Genomic DNA, 26,790 nt, shown 5'->3' on the forward strand with positions numbered 1-26,790 from the left:
GTCGCAATTTTTTTTTCAAAAAGTGTTTTAAATAGCATCAGTGAGAGCAAAATTGCAAGTCTGGGCAAATATGATAGGTTGACATATTTAAACACTTAGGGGGTCCCTAAGCCTTGGGTCTTACCAACCTGCACCTATAGCTGCTCTTGGTCCCAGGTAAAACTGAGTCTAGAAATCTTTTTCTGGGCTTAGAAAAATTGATTTAACAGCATCAAAGCTAGGAGCTGGCTCCTGGAATCCAGTATAAAAATAGCTAAAGTCTGGGCCTTAATGGGGTATGAGCCTATGGAGAGAAGCTCTATATCGGGCAAATATCAGGAAACTATTTCTGTGCATTTCTTAAACCACGGTGATGGGTTTCTGCATTTGTCAGATTAAAATAATGTTCTGCCAAGACTAAAAGTTCTGTATTATGGGCAGATGGAAACATATTGGTCTACTGAAGAATTCTCTATTTGCTATTTATCCTAACTTGACCAATGAATTCTCTGTTCTCTTTAGGTTTCCCCAGTTTCTTTAAATCTTTAATTGAGCACGCACCTTCTCAGTCCTGGTACTCTACGTGTCTATGGTCTTTGACAGAGAGTGCTCAAGAACTAAGTGACATGAAGATGGAAGCAGCAGAGAAGGCAGACTTCTCTTCCCAGGACGGTCTGGAGGAAGCTGAGGCTTCAAGAAAAGGTATTGAGACAAAAGTTGGTGACACCAGCAAGGAAGATGATGGGTCATTTCAGAAAGAGACCTTAGCAGCTAAATTGAGAAAAGATGACGTTGACTGTCCACCGAAACCAAGTGGGCTGTCTGCTGAGCCTTGTTTGTTGATGGAACTTGGGCAAGACTCTTCTGAATCCCAGCTTCCGTCTGCAGACAGCGATAAGCAAACACCTGGCCGCACCTATGATAGCGACTCTTCTAATCGTATGGCTTCCCCTTCTTCCAGTGGTCATTTGGCAGACTCTGACACACTTTCGTCCGTAGAGGAGAATGAGGCACCCCAGGTAAATGTGGCTATAGACCAGGATCCTTCGGGAGGATCCGGTCCTGCAGTCGGCAGAAAATCACGACGATCCAGGTCTGAGAGTGAAACATCAACCATGGCTCCTAAAAAGAATCGCTCATCGAATGACAAGCAAAATGGGCGTGTGTCAAAGGTTAGAACCCAGAAGCAAAAGGAACGGATACGATTGCTTCGGCAGAAACGTGAAGCAGCAGCTAGGAAGAAGTACACGTTGCTGCAGGACAGCAGTACGAGTGATAGCGACTTGACGTGTGACTCCAGCACAAGTTCATCAGAGGATGAGGTTTCTGGAAATGGCAAGAGGACGATTAATGCAGAGATTCCAGGTATTTACAAGCATTCTTTACAACCGTGATTTTAAAAACCCATGAAAGGAAAAAGCAATATCTTGGTGGCCTGTGTATTTTCTCGTTTAACTTCCTTCTGGTTTTAAATGACTGCTTTAGAAAGGAAACATAATTTCTTAACTGGCATAAAGCAGTATATAGGTTTATACAAAATATATTCTTGATGACAAAACCTAGCCATCCAGTTTTGTTTTCCTGTCCCATACAATTGATGGAACGTAAGAAAATCTGGAATGGGAAAACGCTGATCAAGCTCACTCCTTCGAGAGTCTATGTTCTGTCATGGCTTCCCTACCACCATTATTATTTGTTGGTCCCCTGCTTCAATAAGCACTAAGTTCCTTTCCCTATCTCACTTGGGGAAAAATGTCTAGTAGTACTGTTGTTACAGGCCTCAGTTTCCCTTAACATGTTTGATAAAGCATTAACTTTGTGGCGTTTGATGAATGAAGTGCATATGAAATGGAACCATTGTAAAAATAAGAATAAAACTTCAGCTTTGTAAGCAAGCATCTAAATTATGTTGGATCAGATGTAGTACCATACTATTCTTTTCTGTGCAGTTGGAAGGAAGACCTTTTTGCGCCACGTTGTAAAATGGTAAAAGAAATAACCTCAGTTGGAAGCAAGATGTGTAAAAATATTGTTGGGGAATAATGGTTTTAATTGTTTCTCTTAGCAATTGCAGTACAGTAGAGGTTTACTAAAAATCTCGCTCGCACTGTGATCGACTCGAGCATTTTCTTGGAGAGCTTCTACTTGCTATATCCCTCTAGAATGCTGGTTAGATTTGTAAAAATAACCTTCTGCACCATTTTAAACAATACACCACTCCTGGGATATGATCTTGGGACACAATCAGTAATTTGGTGTATTAGTATAAATTCATAACTAGAACTGACTTTAGGATGTGGGGAAGAAGAAAACTAATTATGATATTAGGAATATCTGGGTCACAACATTTTAAGGGTGCTAATTAAACTGCTGGTGTTAATTAACATTATTTGTAAAGCTAGTACCTTAAAGTTGACGTTTTGTTATTGAGAATGGATTACACTGCGAACCTGATGACGTCAGGTTGCTGGTGTTGAATGAAATTGTGGCGCAAAGTCAGTGTTTGATCTGCTTTGATTTTGGGTCCACCAATGATAAGTGGCAATACTGAGTAGAAAATGGGTTTTGTTTCCACGAATGACAAGTGAAATCTGGATGAGCATCCTAAATGAGATACGTTTATTGATCGAATATGTACCATTGCTTACAGTGTGGCATTAGTTTAGATTCTTGGTCTGTCCCGTGTTCCTGGAAAAAAAATCTCTTTTTATTCAAGTAGTTTTAATTTTAGAGCACTTGACCACACTTACCACAGCAGGATTTTGATTATTCATGTGTGCTTTATTGCACCTTATTAGTTTGATCATCAGAATAGATAGAGGATGAATTTGAATATAATTAAAGTTTTTTCTTTTTTAAAAAAAGTATAGCTCAGTAAGTTTATCCAATTGGTCGCTAGGTCATGTAGACCACAAATGTTCCATGTTTGATCTCTAATCTATGCTTAGTTAGCTATTCTCAGAAAGGGCAGGAGGAGGGTGCTATAATAGGCCTCAGCATCCCTGGGTTAGAGAAGGGAAAATTGTTCCTGATCCACTTGCTAACCGGTGATCCCTGTTGGAAATGTGCAGGTTTGCGTATCAAGCACACACAGGATGAAGCTCAGGTATTGTGCCCCATAATCTGACAACCATTCACATGAATAACGGTAACATTTTGAGGTACCAGAGAGTGATTAAAGCCTTCAGAACCGTGCCCCAACAAGGATTTGATGCCTTTAAAAGAGTTGAGGGAAGAAAATTGGCATGGTGGAAGAACTATTCATTCAGTGTTCATGAAAAAGCGCTGTTGAAAGCTCTAGCTGAGACATTCTTGTTATTGTGAGCAGCATGGAATGATGGGAGCATTGAGTTGGGTCCAGAGATGTTTTGCCTCAGTCCTCCAAGCTTACTTCAATCTAGGTATGGCACAGAAACGTGTCTGATAAGACTGCACAAATTGAAAGAAACAATAATGATTCAGTGGAGAAAACAAATCAAGATAACTGGATGCTACTACTGTATTTTGAAACTTTGGATGTAATTAGAAACCAAAAACAATAATCCTGTATATGAGAACCAATATGGCTTCAAAGTACTCCTTTAAAAAAATCTCCACCCTTTATTCTATATTTTCCATAAGAATGTAAGAAATAGGAGCAGGAGTGGGCCATATGGCCCCTCGAGCCTGCTCTGCCATTCAATAAGATCATGGCTGATCTTTGACCTCAACTCCACTTTCCTGCCGGAACCCCGTATTACTTAGATTTTAGGACTCTAACGGAATCAATCGATCTCAGTCTTGAATATACTCAACGACTGAGCATTCACAGCCCTTTGGGGTAGAGAATTCCAAAGATTCATGGCCCTTTGAGTGAAGAAATTCCCCCTCATCTTGGTTCTGAATGTCTGGCCCTTTATTCTGAGAGACCATGACCCCTACTTTTAGACTCTCCAGCCAGAGGAAACATTCTGTCAGCATCTACCCTGTCAAGCCCTCTTAGAATCTTATACGTTTCAATGAGATCACCCCTCATCCAGAGAATACAGGCCTATTCTACTCAATCTTTCCTCATAGGACAACCCTCTCATCCCAGGAATCAATCGAGCGAGTGAGAGTAATTTTTTCAATTTTTTAATATGGAAAATATAGAATAAAAGGTTTGGAGATTTTTTTTTAAAAGGAGTGCTCTGAAGCCATATTGGTTCTCATTTACAGGATTATTGCTTTTAGTTTCAAAATACAGTAATAGCATCCAGTTATCTTGATTTATTTTCTCCACTGAATCATTACTATTTCTTTCAATTTATGCAGTCTTATTTTCTTAAACTGTCTTTAACCATCTTTGACGTGCTTGATAAGCCTCTTGGTTGCAAGTAATAATGACAAGTATGGATTGGTTTTGCTTTTGCACATTTCTTGTAACTGAAGCTCTCTGGTAACTTGAATGCAAAATTGTGAAGTGGGGAAATCCCATTATGTATCATAGTATCGTAGTAGGTACAGCCCAGAAAGTGGCCATTCGGCCCGTCCTGCCTGTGCCCGCTCTTTGAAAGAGCTAACCAATTAGTCCCATTCTCCCCGCTCTTTCCCCTTAGCCCTGTAAATTTTTCCCCTTCAAGTATTTATCCAATTTCCTTTTGAATGTTATTATTGAATCTGCTTCCACCACCCTTTCAGGCAGTGCATTCCAGATCATTACAACTTGCTGCGTAAAAAAAAAAGTTTCCTCATGTCACCTGGCTCTTTTACCGATCACCTTAAATCTTTCAGTGCTGTTTTTACAGTAAAATTGCATTAGCATTAATAGACTGGATAACTGTCCTACCACAAATAATACTCTGGAAAATGAGTACAGCGTTGGACTGCTTTTTGTGATGCATACATTAAATATAAACAGTCCAAACTGAAACACATGCCCCAAAACCTTCAGATATTTACAGCTGTTGATTCACCAGTCTTGGAGCATGTTTCATTTCCACTTAGAATCATAGAATCATAGAAGTTTACAACATTGAAACAGGCCCTTCGGCCCAACATGTCCATGTCGCCCAGTTTATACCACTAAGCTAGTCCCAGTTGCCTGCACTTGGCCCATATCCCTCTATATCCATCTTACCCATGTAACTGTCCAAATGCTTTTTAAAAGACAAAATTGTACCTGCCTCTACTACTGCCTCTGGCAGCTCGTTCCAGACACTCACCACCCTTTGAGTGAAAAAATTGCCCCTCTGGACCCTTTTGTATCTCTCCCCTCTCACCTTAAATCTATGTCCCCTCGTTATAGACTCCCCTACCTTTGGGAAAAGATTTTGACTATCTACCTTATCTATGCCCCTCATTATTTTATAGACTTCTATAAGATCACCCCTAAACCTCCTACTCTCCAGGAAAAAAAGTCTCAGTCTATCCAACCTCTCCCTATAAGTCAAACCATCAAGTCCCGGTAGCATCCTAGTAAATCTTTTCTGCACTCTTTCTAGTTTAATAATATCCTTTCTATAATAGGGTGACCAGAACTGTACACAGTATTCCAAGTGTGGCCTTACTAATGTCTTGTACAACTTCAACAAGACATCCCAACTCCTGTATTCAATGTTCTGACCAATGAAACCAAGCATGCTGAATGCCTTCTTCACCACCCTATCCACCTGTGACTCCACTTTCAAGGAGCTATGAACCTGTACTCCTGGATCTCTTTGTTCTATAACTCTCCCCAATGCCCTACCATTAACAGAGTAGGTCCTGGCCCGATTCGATCTACCAAAATGCATCACCTCACATTTATCTAAATTAAACTCCATCTGCCATTCATCGGCCCACTGGCCCAATTTATCAAGATCCCGTTGCAATCCTAGATAACCTTCTTCACTGTCCACAATGCCACCAATCTTGGTGTCATCTGCAAACTTACTAACCATGCCTCCTAAATTCTCATCCAAATCATTAATATAAATAACAAATAACAGCGGACCCGTCAAACGTTTTAAAAAGCCGAACTAGGATCTCCAGTACAACTTGGCTGTGACATTTGTGTGCTGTAGAGACGATGCCTTGGTTGGTGTGAACTTTCCATCTGGAGGTAACCTCCAATTTAGCAGTTTGCCTTCCCACCACCGCATTGTTGTTTTATCCATCATAGTTAGGTTCTACTAATCTATTGCCACAAGTGCACTATTTTTCTTCTTGTAGCTCCATTCTTCTCTTGTCTCCTGGTCACACTGTTTGTCTCCACGCTACTCAATGCCATGCCAATTCTGTGTACTCCTAAAAACCAATGCAGCTACACAACTAAGAGGAATTGGAGCAGACTATGTCACAAAATGAGGAATTAACAAACCAACAGTTCATGATCAATTTGCCCTGCTCTCAAATGTTTTTATGTCTGCTGGGTCAATAGGAACATAGCAGTATAAGAACATGAGTATGCCATTTAGCCCCTCGAGCCTGTTCTGCCATTCAGTTAGATCATGGCTAATCTGTACCTCAACTCTGTTTACCTGCTTTGCTCCATTATCCCTTAATACCCTTACCTAACAAAAATCTATCTATCTCAGTTTTGATATTTTCAATTGACCTAGCCTCAACAGCTTTTTGAGGGAAAGCGTTCCAGTGTTGGTGAGAAGGTAGCAGATGGAGTATAATGTGGGGAAATGTGAAATTATGCACTTCATTAGGAAGAATAGAAAAGCAGGATTTTTTTTTAAAAAGGTGAGACACTAAGAAATGATGGTAGAGGGATTTGGGGGTCCTTGTACACGAATCACAAAAAGTTAACACGCAGGTACAGCAAGCAATTAGGAAGGCAAATGGTATGTTAGCCTTTATTGCAAGGGGTATTGGAGTATAAGAGTAAGGCGGTCTTGCTGCAATTATATAAGGCTCTGGTGAGACCACATCTTGAGTACTGTGTACAGTTTTGGTCTCCTTACCTAAGGAAGGATATACTTGCCTTAGAGGGGGTGCAACGAAGGTTCACTAGATGGATTCCTGGAATGAGAAGGTTGTCCTATGAGGAGAGATTAAGTAGAATGGGCCTATATTCTCTGGAGTTTAGAAGAATGAGAGGTGATCTCATTGAAATGTATAAAATTCTTAGAGAGCCTGACAAGGTAGATGCTGAGAAGCTTTATAAAATTGTAGCATAACTTCCACCCCTTTGTATTCCAGCCCCCTTGAGATAAAGGCTAACATTCCATTAGCCTTTTAATTTTTTTATACCTGTGCACTAGCTTTTAGTGATTTCCGTACATGGGCACCTATATCTCTCTGCTCCTCCACGTTTCCTAGCTTATTACCATTTAGAAAATACTCTGATCTATCTTAGGTCCAAAGTGGATGACTTCACACTCCCCCACATTGAACCCCATCTGCCACAGTTTTGCCCACTCACTTAATCTATCGATGTCCCTTTGCAACTTTCAGCTCCCATCTACACTACTGTGTCACCTAACTTAGTGTTGTCAGCAAACTTAGATATACGGCTTTCTATTCCACCATCTAAGTCATTGATAAATATAGTGAAAAGTTGAGTCCCCAGTACACATCCCTGGGGGACACCACTAGTCACATCCTGCCAATTGGAGTACAAGCCCATTAACCTTACTCTCTGTCTCCTACCTCCTAACCAATTCCCTACCCATGTCAATAGGTTGCCTCCAATTTCATGTGCTTTCAAATAGGAAATCAAAAATTATTTGCCGTACATTGCTGACTGTTGACTCTTCGCTGTGATATTTCCTGAGTGTGCAAGTGTTGATAATACAGATGGTAATGTTGTTGAAGTTGTAAAGGAAAATAGTACCTTGTGTATAAAGGAGAATTTAGCATACTTTATTTGCTGTCTTCAGCTATATTGTTAGCAATGCAGTTTCACTGCATTAGGTGAATTTTCATTAATTCGTCTGGGTGGTGGGCACCAAAATTAAATTATGATAATGCCCAAACAGTTTAATTGCTAACTTATTTTACAGCTCTGTATAGGTTTGAATTTTTCAATCCATCTGGTTTAAGATAACAGCAGCTATTTTATTCTCACTGTGTTGAATAAACATCGATGCTGTGCAGCATAGTAAATGTCCATACTCTTGAGAGCTTTAATTACAGATCCATGATTGACTCAAGTGGACAGAGTTAATTAATCCTGCTAAAGAGAAACAGTTTTTTGGGGGGCAGGTGGGTCATGTTATTATACTGAAAATTAATTTCTTCCACCAAAATTTTCTTTGGATAGTTTTCTGTCTTTTTTTGCACTTTCGATTTTTCTTTCCATACCCCTCGTTCCTTGAAACTAGTACTGGTTCTGGGATTTGGTTTGAGGAAAACAATCTTCCAGTATTTCTCCTAAGTGCTCCTTATACTGGGGCTTGTTTAATTCTGATCGCAGGAGACTGGGGCTCATGTACCTGCTCCCTGTGTTTACACCATGAGATGTCTTATCCTGGCAGTAGAATCAGACACCCATAAAAGTTGGGGAGTTGGCACATGAGCAGTGGTCTTCCACAATCTAAATGCCAGCGTAAAAGTGTCTTTAAGATGTGAGTCTAGGCACTGACTATCAGTGGGCTTTTTGGTTGTGGAACTTACCACAACAGAACCTGATCCTCTGCTCATCTGATGCATAATTCCAGCATGGATCACTAGGTAGTAATCAGGTGTGGAAATCTTGGGTAAGCACTTTTCTCCCCCATCATCAACCCAGCTGTAATCTTCTGCTCTGTATGCTTTAATGGTACACAGCATGGTGCATATCCCATCTGCAGAAGGAAGTGTTGTGAACTAAACTCTGTCCATGTGGTCCTCCCAGCTCAGTGTAACCCTTCAATGTGCTTTTAGATTTTACTTGACTCCAGGTCACTTCCCATAATCATATATTGCATTCCTGTCACAAAAGGTGTAGGCTGAAGACCTGTGTGATTATTCAAACATTGGATAGAGATTTATTTTTTTTTGTTAGTACTAAATTTTGGAAATGTTTGAAGAGAACTTGTTTCTGTGGATTGGGCAAGAGAAAGGGCTAAAAATCTAAAACTTTCTGGACACCTTGGGTGCTGGACTGAACATAGGAGTAGGCCATTCAGTCCCTCGAGCCAATCAGATTGCGCGGCTGATCTGTACGTCAGCTCTGTTTATCCACCTTTGTTGGACATATTCCTTAATACCCTTACCTAACAAAAATCTATCGATCTCAGTCTTGAAGATTTCAATTGACCCAGCATCCACAGCCTTTTCGGGGAGGGAATTCCAGATTTCTACTACCTTTGTCTGAAACAGCCCTTTCTGATTTCACTTCTAAAAGGCCTAGCTCAAATTTTAAGATTTGTAGGGATACAGATGTTCCAGCGATTCGTGAACCTGGACCATAGTCAGTCAAAGAAAGTCACACTTATGCGGTAGGTTCATTATTCAAAGTGATTATTTAATGATTTAAACAATTCACACAAGCATCAAGCATACATACAACCTTACGAACCAAGGGTTTCAGCATTGAGGCAGTTAGACTGATCAGCTCTCTTGAGGTTCTTCTTCTTGGACGTCCTTCCTGTAGGCAAAGCTTCTTCAAGCTTCTCCAGCTACAGTAAAGAAGCTGCCACGATGTCACGTCTTTATATGATTTTTGGCAGTTGGGGTGTGATCAAAAGTTATGAGAAGACCCATTCTGGCCACTCACCTGCCGTTGCATTAATGATGGATGGTTGGCTGGACCACTCAAAACAGTGTGAACCCAGGTGCAGCCTTTTCACCGTGTGAAACCTGCTGTATCTTCTTGTCTGTGTGAACCCAGGTGCAGTAATATTACTTATCTTTCCCAAGGATTTCTAACTGTCTCAGCGCTGTTTTTCCAAGTCAGTTGTTTTGAGAATGAAAATTGTTTTGACAACCAAAGGCCTGTTCAAACCTTCTTGAAACTTCTGCATATTGTTGCTTTCATTCTTATCCATTATTATTGAAAACCGAAGCTTCTTGAAGTCTTTGCATATTGCTGCCTTCACAGTTTTAAACTTATAATGTTTAAAATAACATGTTACAATGTAAAGTCCAAAGGGGAAAAATTAACCCTTTCCTTTAAATGTAATGTCCAAAGGTTTTGAATTCACAATGTTCAAGGGGTTTTAACCACTGCCCTTCAGTCCCTCAAGTGAGTCTGTCAGATCTTATGACTAATTCACTTTATATACCTTGAGCATTGTCCTTGGTTGTTAGGTTTTTTTAAATCATTGTTTCACGTTCCCGTTTAAGACGGGTTTGCCCTGACATACGCAAAAAGAATATTTTCTTGCCATGTTTTTGAATTAAACATCTCATTACACATAAGCAAATTATCATAACAAACACCAGAATACATTGGGTACAGATTAAAGCCATACTAATTATTCTTGCTTGTCAAAACCTTTGGGGGTGGGGGAGGAGTTGATCACAGTAGCAGGTCTCAAATGTAACCAAATTAAGAAAACAGTGCTTTGTAAACGTTCGAATTGATTTAAAACAAGACCATGTGTCTTTAATTTATAAACTGTATAAGGCAGTAGCAGTTTTTAGCTGTAATCCAATTAAAACAACACACTTTGAAGTTCAAATTGATTTTTTTTCTCTGAAAAAATCTTTCTGCTGCTAGAACAGTGATAACTTGCAGATTAATTCTAACCAAATGCTTGTCAGGGAGACAGCATTTCAGTTCGTTCATCTTAGTTTTTTTTTAAAAGTATCTTTTTATCTATAAATGTCTCAGGTAAAACTCCAATTGTTCTTAAAGCCGTTGGCATTTATTTATTGAATTATAGAAAGGTTACAGCACAGAAGGAGGCCATTCGGCCCATCGAGTCTGAGCCAGCTAGTCCCACTACCCCGCCCTTTCCCCATAGCCCCGCAAATTTTTGCTTTTCAAGTACTTATCCAGTTCCCTTTTGAAGGCCATGATTGAATCTGCCTCCACCACCCCCTCAGGCAGTGCATTCCAGATCCTAACCACTCGCTGTGTAAAAAGGTTTTTCCTCATGTCACCTTTAGTTCTTTTGCCAATCACCTTAAATCTATGTCCTCTGGTTCTTGACCCTTCTGCAAGAGGGAACAGTTTCTCTCTATTTACTCTGTCTAGACCCTTCATGATTTTGAATACCTCTATCAAATCTCCTCGCAACCGTCTCTGTTCCAAGGAGAGCAATCCCAGCTTCTCCAGCCTATCCACGTAACTTAAGTCCCTCATCCCTGGAATCATTCTAGTAAATCTGTTCTGCACCCTCTGTAAGGCCTTCACATCTTTCCTAAAGTGCGATGCCCAGAACTGGACACAATACTCCAGTTGTGGCCGAACCAGTGTTTTATAAAGGTTCATTATGACTTCCTTGCTTTTGTACTCTATGCCACTATTTATAAAGCCCAGGATCCCGTATGCTTTTTTAACCGCTTTCTCTACCTGCCCTGCCGCCTTCAACGATTTGTGCACATATGCCCCCAGATCTCTCTATTCCTGTACCCCTTTTAGAATTGTGCCCTCTAGTTTATATTGCCTCCCCTCGTTCTTCCTACCGAAATGTATCACTTTGCATTTTTCTGCGTTAAGTTTCATCTGCCATGTATCCGCCCATGCCACCAGCTTGTCTATATCCTCTTGAAGTCTGTCACTATCCTCCTCGCTGTTTACTACCCTTCCAAGTTTCGTGTCATCATTTAGGTGTCCAAAATTTATTGACTCTTAGTCTAACTACAAGATATCTCGAGATTGTTGTCATAGAGGTCTGTTAATCATTTTTTTCCTGGTCACTTTTATTTTCTGACCACAGTCAATCACAAGATCAAAGGGTGCTGGCAGTTTGCTAACAACTATCATATTCCAGTGCAACCAAGATGATTAAACAAATAGAATCACCTAAAATGCCCCAAAATTTTCACACATCAATTCATGTTCTCCAATTCTCAACACAACTCCAAACACATCAATTCACCTGACATTCACTCCTTTTCCTCTTCAAAGCATTGAGCATTTAAGAAATTCAAAATGCCAATTTTCATGTGTGACAATCTCAAGTCCAGAATTAGAGACGTTCACATAATTTACAATAAAAAGAATTTTATCTTGGCCATAGTAAAAGTATGGTTTTCACAATTTAATAGGTTACTTAACTTCAATAAATCCAATTTAATTCAGCAATATCAAAATTAAATACAAGACAGAACAGAAAATTATCAAAATAGCATGTGCTTACAGAAACCCAATAAATTACATTACACAAAAGGGGAAAACATAAAACAAGCATTGAAAGGGGGCGTCGCCCACAACAGTGAAAGGAAAGCACACTCACAGGCTTTTAAAGAGACAGTACACGGAAAACAAAATAACACATTCTGTAGCTTGTAACTCTCTCCCTTTCTCCTCCTACGTTCCATCATAGATTAATTTATCCTTTTTCATTTAAACCAATTTTCAATTTCCAATGTTTCCGACTTATTCAGTTTTGTACCAATTTAAAATCTTATGGCTGCCATCAAATCCTCCCTTTGTTTCTCTACTTTCCCCAATTTTTTTCTAACGTCTCTTGTTGGTCTGCTTGATTTAGGGTCAAATTACTTTCTTTAATCAGGGTTTGACTCTAAAAGTACTCTACGTGGCCTTCCAGGGTCTAGATAGATCTTTAATTATTCTGACCATCTTTCTTTTCAATTATCAAGTGTCTTTCCCAATTGTTCCTTTACCTCTTCCGGTTTCCTCTTTAGATTAGATTCCTATGCTGAGAAGGGGTCTGACTGATAGTCCTCTAGTGGGAACCATTCCTCTCTCCATTTGGTAACTTTTTTTTACGTATTCTTGAATCGCCGCTTCCGTTTTTATATTCCATCCACCTCTGCTCGGACATTGGAAACAGTATTTTTAAGCTTCCTCTTATACTTGCCACTCGCCTCTACCAGAAAACCCTGTATCTGCCAGGACGTTGGACGCAGTATTTTTACTCTTTATCTCACTGCATCAGATCCCTGTTCGGGCGCTACTTTCTGTAGGGACACATAAGTTCCAGTGATTCGTGAACCTTGACAGTAGTCAGTCAAAGAAAGTCACGTGTACGCGGTAGGTACGCTAATCAAAATGATTATTTAATGATTTAAGCAATTCACACAAGCATCAAGCAATACATACAACCTTAAATGCCAAGGATTTCAGCATCAAGCCAGTTAGTGTGATCAGCTCTCTTGTAGCTCTTGAGGTTCTTCTTCTTGGACGTCCTTCCTGTAGGCAAAGCTTCTTCACGCTTCTCCGACTGCAGTAAAGAAGCTGCCATGATGTCTCATCTTTACATGACTTTTGCCAATTGGAGTGTGAGTGAAAGTTAAGAGGAGTCCCATTTTGGCCACTCACCCACCGTTACATTAATGATGGATGGTTGGCTGGACCACTCAAAACCATGTGAACCCAGGTGCAGCCTTTTCATCGTGTGAAACCTGCTGTATCATCATGTCCGTGTGAAGCCAGGTGCAGTAATTTATAGTTATTTTTTCCCAAGGATTTCTAACTGTCTCAGCACTGTTTTCCATGTCAGTTGTTTTGAGAACCAAAGGCCTGTTTGAAGCTTTAGTTCAGACAAGATGATACAGCAGGTTTCACACGGTGAAGCTTCTGCACATTGTTGCTTTTGTTTTTATCAGTAGTTATTGAATACCAGAGCTTCTCGAAGTTTCTGCACATTGCTGCCGTTACAGTTTTAAACCTATAATGTTCAAATGTAATGTCCAGGGGGCAAAGTTAACCCTTTCCTTCAAATGTAATGGCCAATGGTCCAAAAGGTTTTGAATTCACAATGTTCAAGGAGTTTTAACCTCTGCCCTTCAGATTATGCCCCTTTTTTCTGGATTCCGCCATCAGACACAATGGTTTCTTTGTATCTACCCTATCAAATCCTTTTATCATTTTAAAGACCTCGAATGTTATCACCCCCAAAACTCAAGGGAATACAAAGCAAGTTTATGCAACTTTCCCTCAAAATTAACCCGGTATCAGTAGCCAGTGGTGTTCCGCAGGGGTCGGTGCTGGGTCCCCAACTCTTCACAATCTATATTAACGATTTGGAGGAGGGGACCGAGTGTAACATATCAAAGTTTGCAGATGATACAAAGATGGGAGGGAAAGTCGAAAGTAAGGAGGACATAAAAAACCTACAAGGGGATATAGACAGGCTGGGTGAGTGGGCGGAGATTTGGCAGATGCAATACAATATTGGAAAATGTGAGGTTATGCACTTTGGCAGGAAAAATCAGAGAGCAAGTTATTATCTTGATGGCAAGAAACTGGAAAGTACTGCAGTACAAAGGGATCTGGGGGTCCTAGTGCAAGAAAATCAAAAAGTTAGTATGCAGGTGCAGCAGGTGATCAAGAAGGCCAACGGAATGTTGGCGTTTATTGCTAGGGGGATAGAATATAAAAACAGGGAGGTATTGCTACAGTTATATAAGGTATTGGTGAGACCGCACCTGGAATACTGCATACAGTTTTGGTGTCCATACTTAAGAAAAGACATACTTGCTCTCGAGGCAGTACAAAGAAGGTTCACTCGGTTAATCCCGGGGATGAGGGGGTGGACATATGAGGAGCGGTTGAGTAGATTGGGACTCTACTCATTGGAGTTCAGAAGAATGAGAGGCGATCTTATTGAAACATATGAGATTGTGAAGGGGCTTGATCGGGTGGATGCGGTGAGGATGTTCCCAAGGATGGTTGAAACTAGAACTAGGGGGCATAATCTTAGAATAAGGGGCTGCTCCTTCAAAACTGAGATGAGGGGAAACTTCTTCACTCAGAGGGTGGTAGGTCTATGGAATTTGCTGCCCCAGGAAGCTGTGGAAGCTACATCATTGAATAAATTTAAAACAGAAATAGACAGTTTCCTAGAAGTAAAGGGAATTAGGGGTTACAGGGAGCGGGCAGGAAATTGGAAATGAATTTAGATTTGAGGTTAGGATCAGATCAGCCATGATCTTATTAAATGGCGGAGCAGGCTCGAAGGGCCGATTGGCCTACTCCTGCTCCTATTTCTTATGTTTATCATTCTGGTGAATCTGTGCTTCACCCCCTTATCTTTCTTGAGGTTTGGTGCCCAAACCTGAATGCAGTACTCCCGATGGGGTCTAATCAAAACTGTACAACTGAAGCATCACTTCCTCACTTTTGTATTCCAACCGCCTTGAGAGAAAGGCCAACCTTCCATTAATGTTTTTGATTGCTTTTTGTACCAGTGCATTAGCTTTTAGTGATTTGTGTACATGGACACCTAAATCCCATTGCTCCTCCACAGCTCCTAGTCCCACCATTAAAATAATCTGATTTATCTTTCACGGATCCAAAATGGATGATATATTTCCCCATGTTGAACTCCATCTGCCGTAGTTTTGCCCACTCACTTGGTCTGTCTGCCTCTTTGTAACTTCCTGCATCTATACAACTTACTGCATGCAGTCAATTTTAGCTCTGATCTCTGTATACAAGTGCTAATATTCATACCACCTGTTCCTATGTTTATCGAGTTTCAGCTTTCACTTGAAAGGGTTCCAGATGTTGCAAAACCGTGGATCACTGGGGCTATGAGTGTCTTTACAGCTTTTCTAGTCTGCAATTAGTCTTTACTGCTACCTTTGTTTGGAAGCAGTGGAAAAAAAAATTGAGAGGTATGCTGGTGGATGAATTATCCAAACATGGAGATACAGGTCAGAAGTTGAACCTGTATAATTTCAAAATAATGTGCATGTTTAATATGAAATTCTTCTTGTCACTATCAATTACCTGATAGTTGTATTGCGTATTACTATTACTTTCATTTTTTCACTCCAGGCTCTCATCTCTAGAAATATACTCGATCCAAAAAGAACAGCAGGATCTTTCATTCTCAGTTAGGGCTCTTATTTGAAACAGCACAGTGTGGAGTTTTCTTGTGATTAGGGTAGGGAATGGGATTAATTAGCGGGTTGACTGACGTTGAGTTCTCAGTCTTTTATTTTTCAGTGTATCCCATCAGATGGTGCACATGGCAAGGAAGATGTTAATTCATCACATTTCTGTCAGCATGGATGGAAAAGAAATGAAAATAGAGAAACTGAAAATGTTGGCAATATGAAATAAAAACAGAATATTGGAAACATACTGTAGGTCTGCTCGCATCTGAAAAGAGAAATGGCAGGTTAATGTTTGGGTTATGGGAAGGGATTAGTTTTGGATGGTTTTAGCAAAGACTTGATAGACTGGTCTCCTTTTAATGTAAACTGTTGTGGTTCTATGGAGTGTACATCCTTTTTCAAAAGTGAAGTATTTCCTGCATTTTCTGTAATAAAATTACATCTTTTAGATTATCATGTTCATTTTCTGAAACAGCAGCAGCTTTTGAAACAGCCCCAAAGGTATCATACTCCATAGAAACATAGAAAATAGGCGCAAGAGTAGGCCATTCGGCCCTTCGGGCATGCTCCGCCATTCAAAATGATCATGGCTGATCGTCTAACTCAGTACCCTGTTCCCGCTTTTTCCCCATATCCCTTGACCCCTTTAGCATTAAGAAATATATCTATCTCCTTCTTGAATACATTTAATGACTTGGCCTCCAATGCCTTCTGTGGTAGAGAATTCCACGGGTTCACCACCCTCGGAGTGAAGAGATTTCTCCTCATCTCAGTTCTAAATGGCATACCCTGTATCCTGAGACTGTGACCCTTGGTTCTGGACTCCCCAGCCATCGGGAACATCCTCCCTGCATCTAGTCTGTCTAGTCCTGTTAGAATTTTATATGTTTCGATGAGATCATCTCTCATTCTTCTAAACTCTAGTGAATATAGATCTAGTCGACCCAATCTCTCCTCATACGTCAGTCCTGCCATCCCAGGAATCAGTCTGGTAAACCTTTGTTGCACTCCCTCTGTGGCAAGGACATCCTTCCTCAGATAAGGAGACCAAAACTGCACACGATACTCCAGATGTGGCCTCACCAAGGCCCTGTTTAACTGCAGTAAGACATCCCTGTTCCTGTACTCAAATCCTCTTGCAACGAAGGCCAACATACCATTCGCCTTCCTAACTGCTTGCTGCGCCTGAATGCTCGCTTTCAGGCGCAGCAAGCAGTTGCACCCCCTTTTCCCAATCTATCACCATTCAGATAATCTGCCTTTCTGTTTTTATAACCCAAGTGGATAACCTCACATGTATCCATGTTATACTGCATCTGCCATGTTCTTGCCCATTCACCCAACTTGTCTAAATCACATTGGAGCCTCTTTGCATCCTCCTCACAGCTCACATTCCACCCCAGCTTTGTGTCGTCTGCAAACTTGGAAATGTTGCATTTGGTTCCCTCATCCAAATCATTGTGGGGCCCAAGCACTGATCCCTGCGGTACCCCACTAGTCACTGCCTGCCACCTGGAAAAAGACCTGTTTATTCCTACTCTCTGTTTCCTGTCTGTCAACCAATTCTCAATCCATGCCAGTTATATTCCCCCCAATCTCATGTGCTTTAATTTTGCACACTAACCTCTTGTGTGGGACCTTATCAAAAGCCTTCTGAAAATCCAAATACATCACATCCACTGGTTCTTTGCCATCTATTCTTCTAGTTACATCCTCAAAAAAAACTCTAGTAGATTTGTTAAGCATGATTTCCCTTTCATAAACCCATGCTGACTTTATCCAATCCTGTTAATGCCTTCCAAGTGTTCTGTTATCACATCTTTTATAATAGACTCGAGCATTTTCCCCACTACTGATGTTAGGCTAACTGGTCGGTAATTCCCTGTTATTTTCTCTCCCTCCTTTTTTAAATAGTGGGGTTACATTTGCCACCCTCCCTCCAATCTGTAGGAACTGTTCCAGAGTCTTTAGAATTTTGGAAGATGATGATCAATGCATCCACTATTTCCAGGGCCACTTCCTTTAGTACTCTGGGATGTAGATTATCAGGCCCTGGGGATTTGTCAGCCTTTAGCCCCATTAATTTCCCTAGCACTATTTTACTAATACTGGTTTCCTTCAGTTCCTCCCTCTCACTAGACCCTTGGTTCCCTAACATTTCTGGAAGGTTATTTGTGTCCTCCATTGTGAAGACAGAACCAAAGTATGTTTTATATCTTCTGCCATTTCTTTGTTCCCCATTGTAATTTCCCCCATTTCTGACTGTAAGGGACCTACATTTGTCTTCACTAATCTCTTTCTCTTGACATATTTATAGAAGCTTTTACAGTCAGTTTTTATGTTCTCTGCTAGTTTACTCTCATACTCTATTTTTCCCCTCTTAATCAATCTCTTTGACCTCCTTTGCTGAATTCTGAACTGCTCCCAATCCTCAGGCTTGCCGCTTTTTCTTGCAATTTTATATATCTCCTCTTTGGATCTAATACTATCCCTAATTTCGTTTGTAAGCCATGGTTGAGCCACCTTTCCTGTTTTATTTTTGCGCCAGACAGGAATGAATAATTGTTGTAATTCCTGCACACGTTCTTTAAATATTAGCCATTGCCTATCCACCGTCATCCCTTTTAGTAAAGTTCCCCAATCTATCATAGCCAACTCGCGCCTCATACTTTCGTAATTTCCTTTATTTAGATTCAGGACCCTAGTTTAGGATTACATAAGAACATAAGAAATAGGAGCAGGAGTTGGCCAATCGGCCCCTCGAGCCTTCTCCGCCATTCAATAAGATCATGGCTGATCTGATCCTAACCTCAAATCTAAATTCATGTCCAATTTCCTGCCCGCTCCCCGTAACCCCTAATTCCCTTTACTTCTAGGAAACTGTCTATTTCTGTTTTAAATTTATTTAATGATGTAGCTTCCACCGCTTCCTGGGCAGCAAATTCCACAGACCTACTACCCTCTGAGTGAAGAAGTTTCTCCTCATCTCAGTTTTGAAAGAGCATCCCCTTATTCTAAGATTATGCTCCCTAGTTCTAGTTTCACCCATCCTTGGGAACATCCTTACCGCATCCACCCGATCAAGCCCCTTCACAATCTTATATGTTTCAATAAGATCGCCTCTCATTCTTCTGAACTCCAATGAGTAGAGTCCCAATCTACTCAACCTCTCCTCATATGTCCACCCCCTCATCCCCGGGATTAACCGAGTGAACCTTCTTTGTATTGCCTCGAGAGCAAGTATGTCTTTTCTTAAGTATGGACACCAAAACTGTATGCAGTATTCCAGGTGCGGTCTCACCAATACCTTATATAACTGTAGCAATACCTCCCTGTTTTTATATTCTATCCCCCTAGCAATAAACGCCAACATTCCGTTGGCCTTCTTGATCACCTGCTGCACCTGCATACTAACTTTTTGATTTTCTTGCACAAGGACCCCCAGATCCCTTTGTACTGCAGTACTTTCCAGTTTCTTGCCATCAAGATAATAACTTGCTCTCTGATTTTTCCTGCCAAAGTGCATAACCTCACATTTTCCAATATTGTATTGCATCTGCCAAATCTCCGCCCACTCACCCAGCCTGTCTATATCCCCTTGTAGGTTTTTTATGTTCTCCTCACTCTCTACTTTCCCTCCCATCTTTGTATCATCTGCAAACTTTGATATGTTACACTCGGTTCCCTCCTCCAAATCCTTAATATAGATTGTAAAGCGTTGGGGACCCAGCACCGACCCCTGCAGAACACCACTGGCTACTGGTTGCCAGTCCGAGAATGAACCATTTATCCCAACTCTCTGCTTCCTGTTAGATAACCAATCCTCCACCCATGCCAGAATATTACCCCCAATCCAGTGATTCTTTATATTGAGCAATAATCTTTTATGTGGCACCTTGTCGAATGCCTTCTGGAAGTCTAAATACACTACGTCCACTGGTTCCCCTTTATCCACCCTGTACGTTATGTCCTCAAAGAACTCGAGCAAATTTGTCAGACATGACTTCCCCTTCGTAAAGCCATGCTGACTTTGTCCTATTAAATTATGTTTATCCAAATGTTCATCCTGGCTTCCATCGAGAACAGAAGTCCAGACTGTTGGGCTCTCATCTTGCATCTAGTGTGGCGCTATTGTGATCTAGGTATTTTTAATTACTAAAATTCATGTGGCTCAAAGTTGGACAATTCTAAGGAAAAGGCCATTGGAGGGAAAGCAAATTGAGGAGAGGTGTTAAATTCTGAAGAGGCATATATTAGATAGATATAAGCATTATAATAACTAGCACAGAGCTAGACACAGGTTTAACATTAACAAGCTTCAAGTAAGACTAGAGATTTAAGGAAACCTCCTCCCCTCTCCCCCCCCCCCCCCCCCCAATAGAATAATGGATATATGGGACAGACTTCCAGCTAAAGTAGTTAGGGCTGAGTTGATTAACTCAAACAAAAAAGAGCTGGATAAGTAATGTGGTTGGGAATGGGATTGGAGTTTTTAGGGATAAATGTAGACTATGGTAATGAAATGCTAAACGGGGGAAGGACTGCTTTCTTGGCTGGAAGAGGAGAAATGTGTTGAGGGCAGCTGGCTATAGAAATGAGTAGTGGAGGTGATAAAACGGATGAATATTCTGGGCTTCTGCATGATAACTTTTGGAAATCACTGTGTTTCCTTGAGACCATGTGGCTGGGATAGAGTCCATAATAGGGTAAGTAAAGAACAGATGTACTCATTTAGTACTCAATTGCATTCTCAGCATGATCCAAAGTATTTTACTACCAATGGATTACTTACACAGTGCAGTCGTTGTTACGTCGGTAAATGTGGCAGTCAGTTTGTGCACAGCAAACTGTCACAAGCATCCAAATAATCTGCCTTTCATGGCATTGGTTAGGTCACTGGGAAAACTCCCTGTTCCTCTTCAAACAGTGCCATGGGATCTTTTTCATCCATCTGAGTAGGCAGGTGGGTTCTCGGTTTAAAACTTCATCCAAAAAATGGTACCTTAATGATGCAGCCCTACGTCAGTACTGCACCGAAGAATCTGCCCACATTATGTGCTGAAGTCCGTAGTGTGGCTTGAACCCACAACCTGACTCAGGTGCTACCAACTGGGCCAAACTGGTAATATTTGCATGGTCTGCAGAAGAGTTTGGACTTGCTGGTCTAAATTGCCCTTCTTTGGTAAAATTTAATGACTTGATGCCCAAGTAATCTGTTCAAATATGTTGGGTTGCTGATAAGCTATTGTGCATTTGTTATAGTTTATATTTTGTTATAATCCTGATTTGTATTGAAAAATGGAGTATATATTTCTGAAAAATATGAGAATGCATGCCACTTTATTTTAGAATTTTACAATAGATTTGTTTATTTTTTAATATGTAAAATTGAACTTTCAGAAGTATGTGTATCTATTGCACATTTTCATTTTATGATGCTTGGAGAAGTGGCACGTGGTTATGTCTGCAGAGGAGGCAGTGTGAGTTAAGGGTTGAAGCATTTGTTCTGGGCTTCATTTGGGTCAGGAAGTTGGGATTGCCTGTCTTGTGAGTTGTCATATTGGCTCATTGTCTTGCCTGTCTGTGTGTGGGTTGTTGCAGGGTCTGCTGAAAGGCTGTGATGAGTGTACCTTCAGACAGTATTTAACTGACTACTTTAGACAGGCTGAAGTTAAATCATTAAGTCGTCTTTAAAAGAAAAACTGATACACCCACTTTTTGTAGTATTTATGTTTGTAAAATTGTTTTATTAAATGGTTTTCCGATTCCTTTGTTTTATTTCTGCTGCTGCTAGCCTATTTTTGTCATTTAGATCTATTCCCACTACTGAGGTGTAGGCACTCGGAAAGGACACAATTGTATATCCATAAGTGTGAGTGAGAAACTGATTTTCCTCTTTTTAATACTTACAAAAGACACTAATATCCTTAAACGAACATCAGCGCATGTTAATGCATGACAGTTTGTGGCTTCTAATCTTTAAATATATAAAATGTAAAACACAACATTTTAAAATATAGACAATACTGATAAGTGAGCTCAATCGTAATCTAAATCAAGCAAAATACTGCGGATGCTGGAAATCTGAAATAAAAACAGAAAATGCTGGAGAAGCTCAGCAAGTCAAGCAGCATCTGTGGAGAAAGAAAGTGTTAACTTTTCGGGTCGAAGACCTTTTGTCAGAACTGGAAGATGTTAAGAGTTAAAGTTTTTAAGGAAGTACAGAGCCGGGAAAGGGGAGGGGAGGTCTGAACAAAAGGGAAGGTCTGTGATAGGGTAGAGGGTGCAAGTGATCAAATGACAAAAAGGATGATGGTGCGAGGCAAGGAGGGTGGTAATGGGGCAAGTTAAGGAACAAAGGATTGATCAAGAGTAGCTGTAAATGGCAGCAGCAGAACCATTACCAACTTAACAACCTTCGGGACTCAACATTGATTGCAATAACTTCAGATCATAGCCACTGTTCCCATTTTATCGGTCAGCTAGTGCTGGTAATAGTTCTGCTGCTGCCATTTACAGCTACTCCAGATCAATCTTTTGTTTCTTAACCAGTCCCATTACCATCCTCCTTGCCATGCACTATCATCCCTTTTGTCATTTGATCACTTGTGTCCTCGACCCTATCACAGACCTTCCCTTTTGTTCTTTCCTCCCCCCCCCCCCCCCCTTTCCCTGACCCTGTACTTGCTCCAAAACTTTAACTCTTTTAACATCTTCCAGTTCTGACGAAAGGTCTTCAACCTGAAACGTTAACTCTGTTTCATTCTCCACAGATGCTGCCTTACTTGCTGAGCTTTTCCAGCATTTTCTATTTTTATTTCAGTCGTAATCTAATCTCTGTCTCGGGTGACAGTTATAAACTGATGCTGTAGTTTGACGTTCTTGGATTCCCTAGGTCATAATCTGGTTTTGTAACATATTTCTAGGTGTTTTGTTTTTCTCCAATAGGTTTTCTTCTCAAACGTGTTCAGACTTAAGATTTATCTTCAATAATATTCAGACAAAATCTGTCGCATAATAGACAAGCTTGCAACCCCATGTCCTCTCCATCACGAAGACTGCCAAGCTCCCTAACGTAGCCTGCCTCTGCTGCTGCTTCAGTCCATCTGCTACTGAAACCCTCTTCCATGCTTTTGTCTCTTCCTTGCTGGCCACCCATTCTCCGCCCTCCACAAATGTCAGCTCATCCAAAATCCTGCTGCTCATATACTATCCTGCACTAAATCCTGTTTTGCGCATCATCCCGCTTTTACCGACATACGTTGACTCCCGGTCCTTCAAAGCCTCAAATTTAAAATTCACATCCTTGTGTTTAAATCCCTCCATGGCCTTGTCCTTTTTCTCTGACTCTCTTTGCCCCACAATTGGTGGCTGTACTTTCTGCCACTAGGTCCTGCTCTGCAATTCCCTTCATAAACACCTCTGCTTCTCCATCTCTCTCTGCCTCTTTAATACCTTCCTTAAAATTCAACTTCTGACAAAGATTTTTGGCCACCATACTAATTTCTCTTCCTTTGGTGTTTTTCTCTCAACCATTGGGACATTTTTCTATGTTAAAGGCTCTATATAAATACAAATCATTGAAATACTCTATACTTCTTTAAATGTATTCTTGTTTAGTTTGCTTCGGTGTTTATTATGAACAAATAGAGAATGGGGAGGTTTGTTTGCTGGTTTCAATATCTTCTGCATCCTTCCAATGTTGATGTTGGTCTATCAGTGAGATGGATGGATGGAAATAAATTCTGTACTTGCCAGTGTTCATAATATCAACTGAAGTAAAACCTTCAATTAATTAGTTTGTAAAAAAAACGTTTTGTCTTGTTGGCTCTCTGTGAAGGGGACAGGTGTTGGGGGCACGACTTGACTCTCCAAGACCCAGTTTATACTTGCAGTTTTATACTGTAGTGTGTTTCTCTCTCTGTCCCCCTGGCTTCCTCGCACCCTCCCTCAGTTTTTTCCATCTCTGATATTTTATTCCATAATTTCTCCTCTGCACTTCACAACCTCTATACGATTTGATGTACGTACTTGCTTGGTTGCTTTCTTTGTGGGGTGCTTTCTTTCTTTCTTTCTTTCTCTCTCTCTCTCTTTCTCTTTTATTGGGATCTTGCTTTTAAAAAAGAAAAATAGTGGCAATCAGAGGCACTTTTTGTAACTAATATATAAATAGATTGGACATGATCGCAAACATAGCAAATCAATTACTCTGGTGAATTACTTCTGTTTCCTGATGCGCCTCACATGAGACAACTTGAGTTGTTCCCCTGTGAGCTCATTTGAAATCTGAACATTGGAATGATATGTGCCTACCTGAATTAATGTACTATCTAGGACAAGAAAAGAAAAAGCCTTGATAAGGATCTACATGTTAAGCTGTTGTTTAACCTTAATAAGTGCCAGGAATTTACCTGTGAATGGATAAGAAATTAGTTCGCAAAGGGAGGAAGGTTTGGGTACTGGTTGAGGTACTTTTTTTGTGCTTGGGGAGAGGGAGAATACAGGAATTGGGACCTGTACTGTTACTAATTTATATGAACAACCTGGGATCAGAATAATTTCTCCAGACTTTTGATACCTCTAGGTTCACTATATGCCTACATAGCTTATTATCCAAGTACATGAAAAGCTCTCTGAAAGCTTACTTGCATCTTTTGAAAGAAAGACTTGCAATTATATAGCCCCTTATCATTTCTATTGAATGTTTGGAAGTCTTCACATACAATGAATTATGTATGCAAACATAGCAGCCATTTTGCGTCAGAAACATCCCACAAACATCAATGATGCATTCATTTGTTTTTAGTGGTGTTGGTTGAGGGAGGAATATTAGTATTCAGGGAGAATTGGAGGAATGTTAGTACTCGGAGAATTCCTTCTTTGAATAATGTTGTGGGATCTCAGTCATCAATAGACGGACCTTGATTTAATGTCTCTTCTGAAGGGCATTAGCTCCAGCACTGCATTGCTCACTCAGCACTTCACAGGAGTGTAAACCAAGTCCTGGAGTAGGGCTTGAATCCAAAATCTAATTCTTGATGTGAGTGCAAACAACTGAGCCAAGATAACATTTATTAGTCTGATAAGTCTCTAAGTCTGAGTACACATACTGTAACAAAAGCTGTTTTGCCCAGGAATTGTTTTTTATTAAATATATTTAGAGACAGCAGTAGTTTAGTTTGGTCATTTGATTGTAATTTCTGATACATTTCTGATACATTTTGATTAGTATTCAGAGTTCTCTTCTCTTTCCCCCTCCCTGGCATACTATTGTGATCAGAGGCTCTTTCAATGAAATACTTCTATTTCGCGGTAACACTTTTGAGAGTTGGACCAGTATCTTTTAAAGCTCAACTATTTATTTCTATGGAATTGTTCATGGCACTAATTTAGTGCAGTTACTGATTGAAGTATAGGCATCATCATAGTATCAACAACTTGCATTTATGTAGTGCCTTTTAATCAAGAAATATCCCATGGTGCTTCAGAACTAGGGGTAAGGAAAACTGATGCTGAGCCAGGAGGGTAGCCTTATATGCCAACCTACAAATCTTGGAATAGCTGACACAACCCCAAAAATTGGTAACTTTAAAAATATCATACAACTGAGAAACAGTCTTGTCTAACGGCCTAGGACCAATGCCACTGCCTCAAAGCGACTGAATAAGTTAAATTCCTTTGGGATCACATTCCCCAATTCAGTTTAACTGCACGCCCTACCAAAAGAAGTAGTTACAATGGGAGTGCAAAGGGCATATGAACTTATGACTTAAGCTGCAGCTAATCTTAAAATTCCATCAGTTTTATTATATGGAGGGAGGGGGTGGGGGGTACAGAAACAGACTGAAGTACACAAAAGTGGGAATATATGGACTAGCCACAGGAGAAATTTTTTGAGAAGCTTTTCAAACTGGGTACCAGGTGGGTTTGTGCACCTTTCCCCACAATCATGGAACCAGGACATGAGCAGCAGCAAAAAGGTGAGTGCCTTTAAAAGTGCTGTGCTACTGTATGCCATTAGGTACATGTACGTTTGGTCACCTAAGCTATAGGTAGTTTGGAAGGTATATATCTACCCTATACGTAGGGAGGGTAGGAAGACTTTGATTAGCAAGGCCGAGCTTTTTGAAAATTTTGAGGTTCCCAAAGCTAAAGACAAAACTGCCAGTATTGATCGACCTGTCTACATATTTGCTGTGTTTCATTAACTATGAACAAAAGATGATGTACTTGAGGTGGGAAGAGGGGAGGGGTTCTTGTCTATTGTGAATCTCTTTAACATAGATAAAGGTACCCAGCTGTAGCAGAGTAACTTTCTAGGAAATATGTGGGGGAGGATCATCAAAACCATAATCTGTTGTGTTTGGAAACCTAAAAATAGAATTGTGTTGACTTGTAAAAATTGACTAAAACTTGCTCGAGTTGATTTAGGTACTATGCTATACACCTAGCAAACTTCCTTGCATTGTGCACCTTCAAATCATGTTTCTAGCTCCAACTGTGTCAAGTTTCTGTGCATGAACGACATCCACCTGCGCATAAGCGGCAAATTATAAACTCTGCAAAGTTAGTTATTTGGAGCCAAAAACGCAATTTGACAAGGCACTATGTGAATAGAATGGACAGAGGTTAAAAAAGCATGTTGTCTACTCCAAACGCGAGCGGTTGGCATCTATGGAGTAGAAAGGTCGACTGAAACTTTGGCCAGGAGATGGGTTTTGAGTTTTTGACAGGGGAAAAGGCAAATAGGTTTAGCGAGGGATTTCTAAAAAGCAGCGCCTGAAAGCTCTGCCACCATTGGTGGGGTGAAGGAAGAGATGCATAGAAGGCTGGAATCAGAGGAATGCAGTATTTGGCAAGGGTTATAGAGCTTGAAGAGATTGCAGGGATAGGGTGAGTTAAGGCCATGGAGGGATTTATAGGATGACACAAATGTTGTATTTAATGCTTTGGGGGACC

General features: G+C 40.5%; 1 protein-coding gene across 3 annotated transcripts in view; it reads left to right on the forward strand.

The window, feature by feature from the left end:
- ark2n (arkadia (rnf111) N-terminal like PKA signaling regulator 2n) overlaps positions 1–26,790 on the forward strand; it is a 129,820-nt gene that overhangs the window by 59,337 nt on the left and 43,693 nt on the right. For all 3 annotated transcript variants that reach the window (XM_067983036.1, XM_067983026.1, XM_067983045.1), the window contains one exon: positions 502–1,344. In XM_067983036.1, the coding sequence (XP_067839137.1) occupies positions 606–1,344 (739 nt within the window). In that variant the 5' untranslated portion in view covers positions 502–605. The remainder of the gene's footprint in view (positions 1–501; positions 1,345–26,790) is intronic.

This window comes from Heptranchias perlo, chromosome 1, assembly GCF_035084215.1.
Source record: "Heptranchias perlo isolate sHepPer1 chromosome 1, sHepPer1.hap1, whole genome shotgun sequence".
Taxonomy (NCBI): Eukaryota; Metazoa; Chordata; class Chondrichthyes; order Hexanchiformes; family Hexanchidae; genus Heptranchias; species Heptranchias perlo.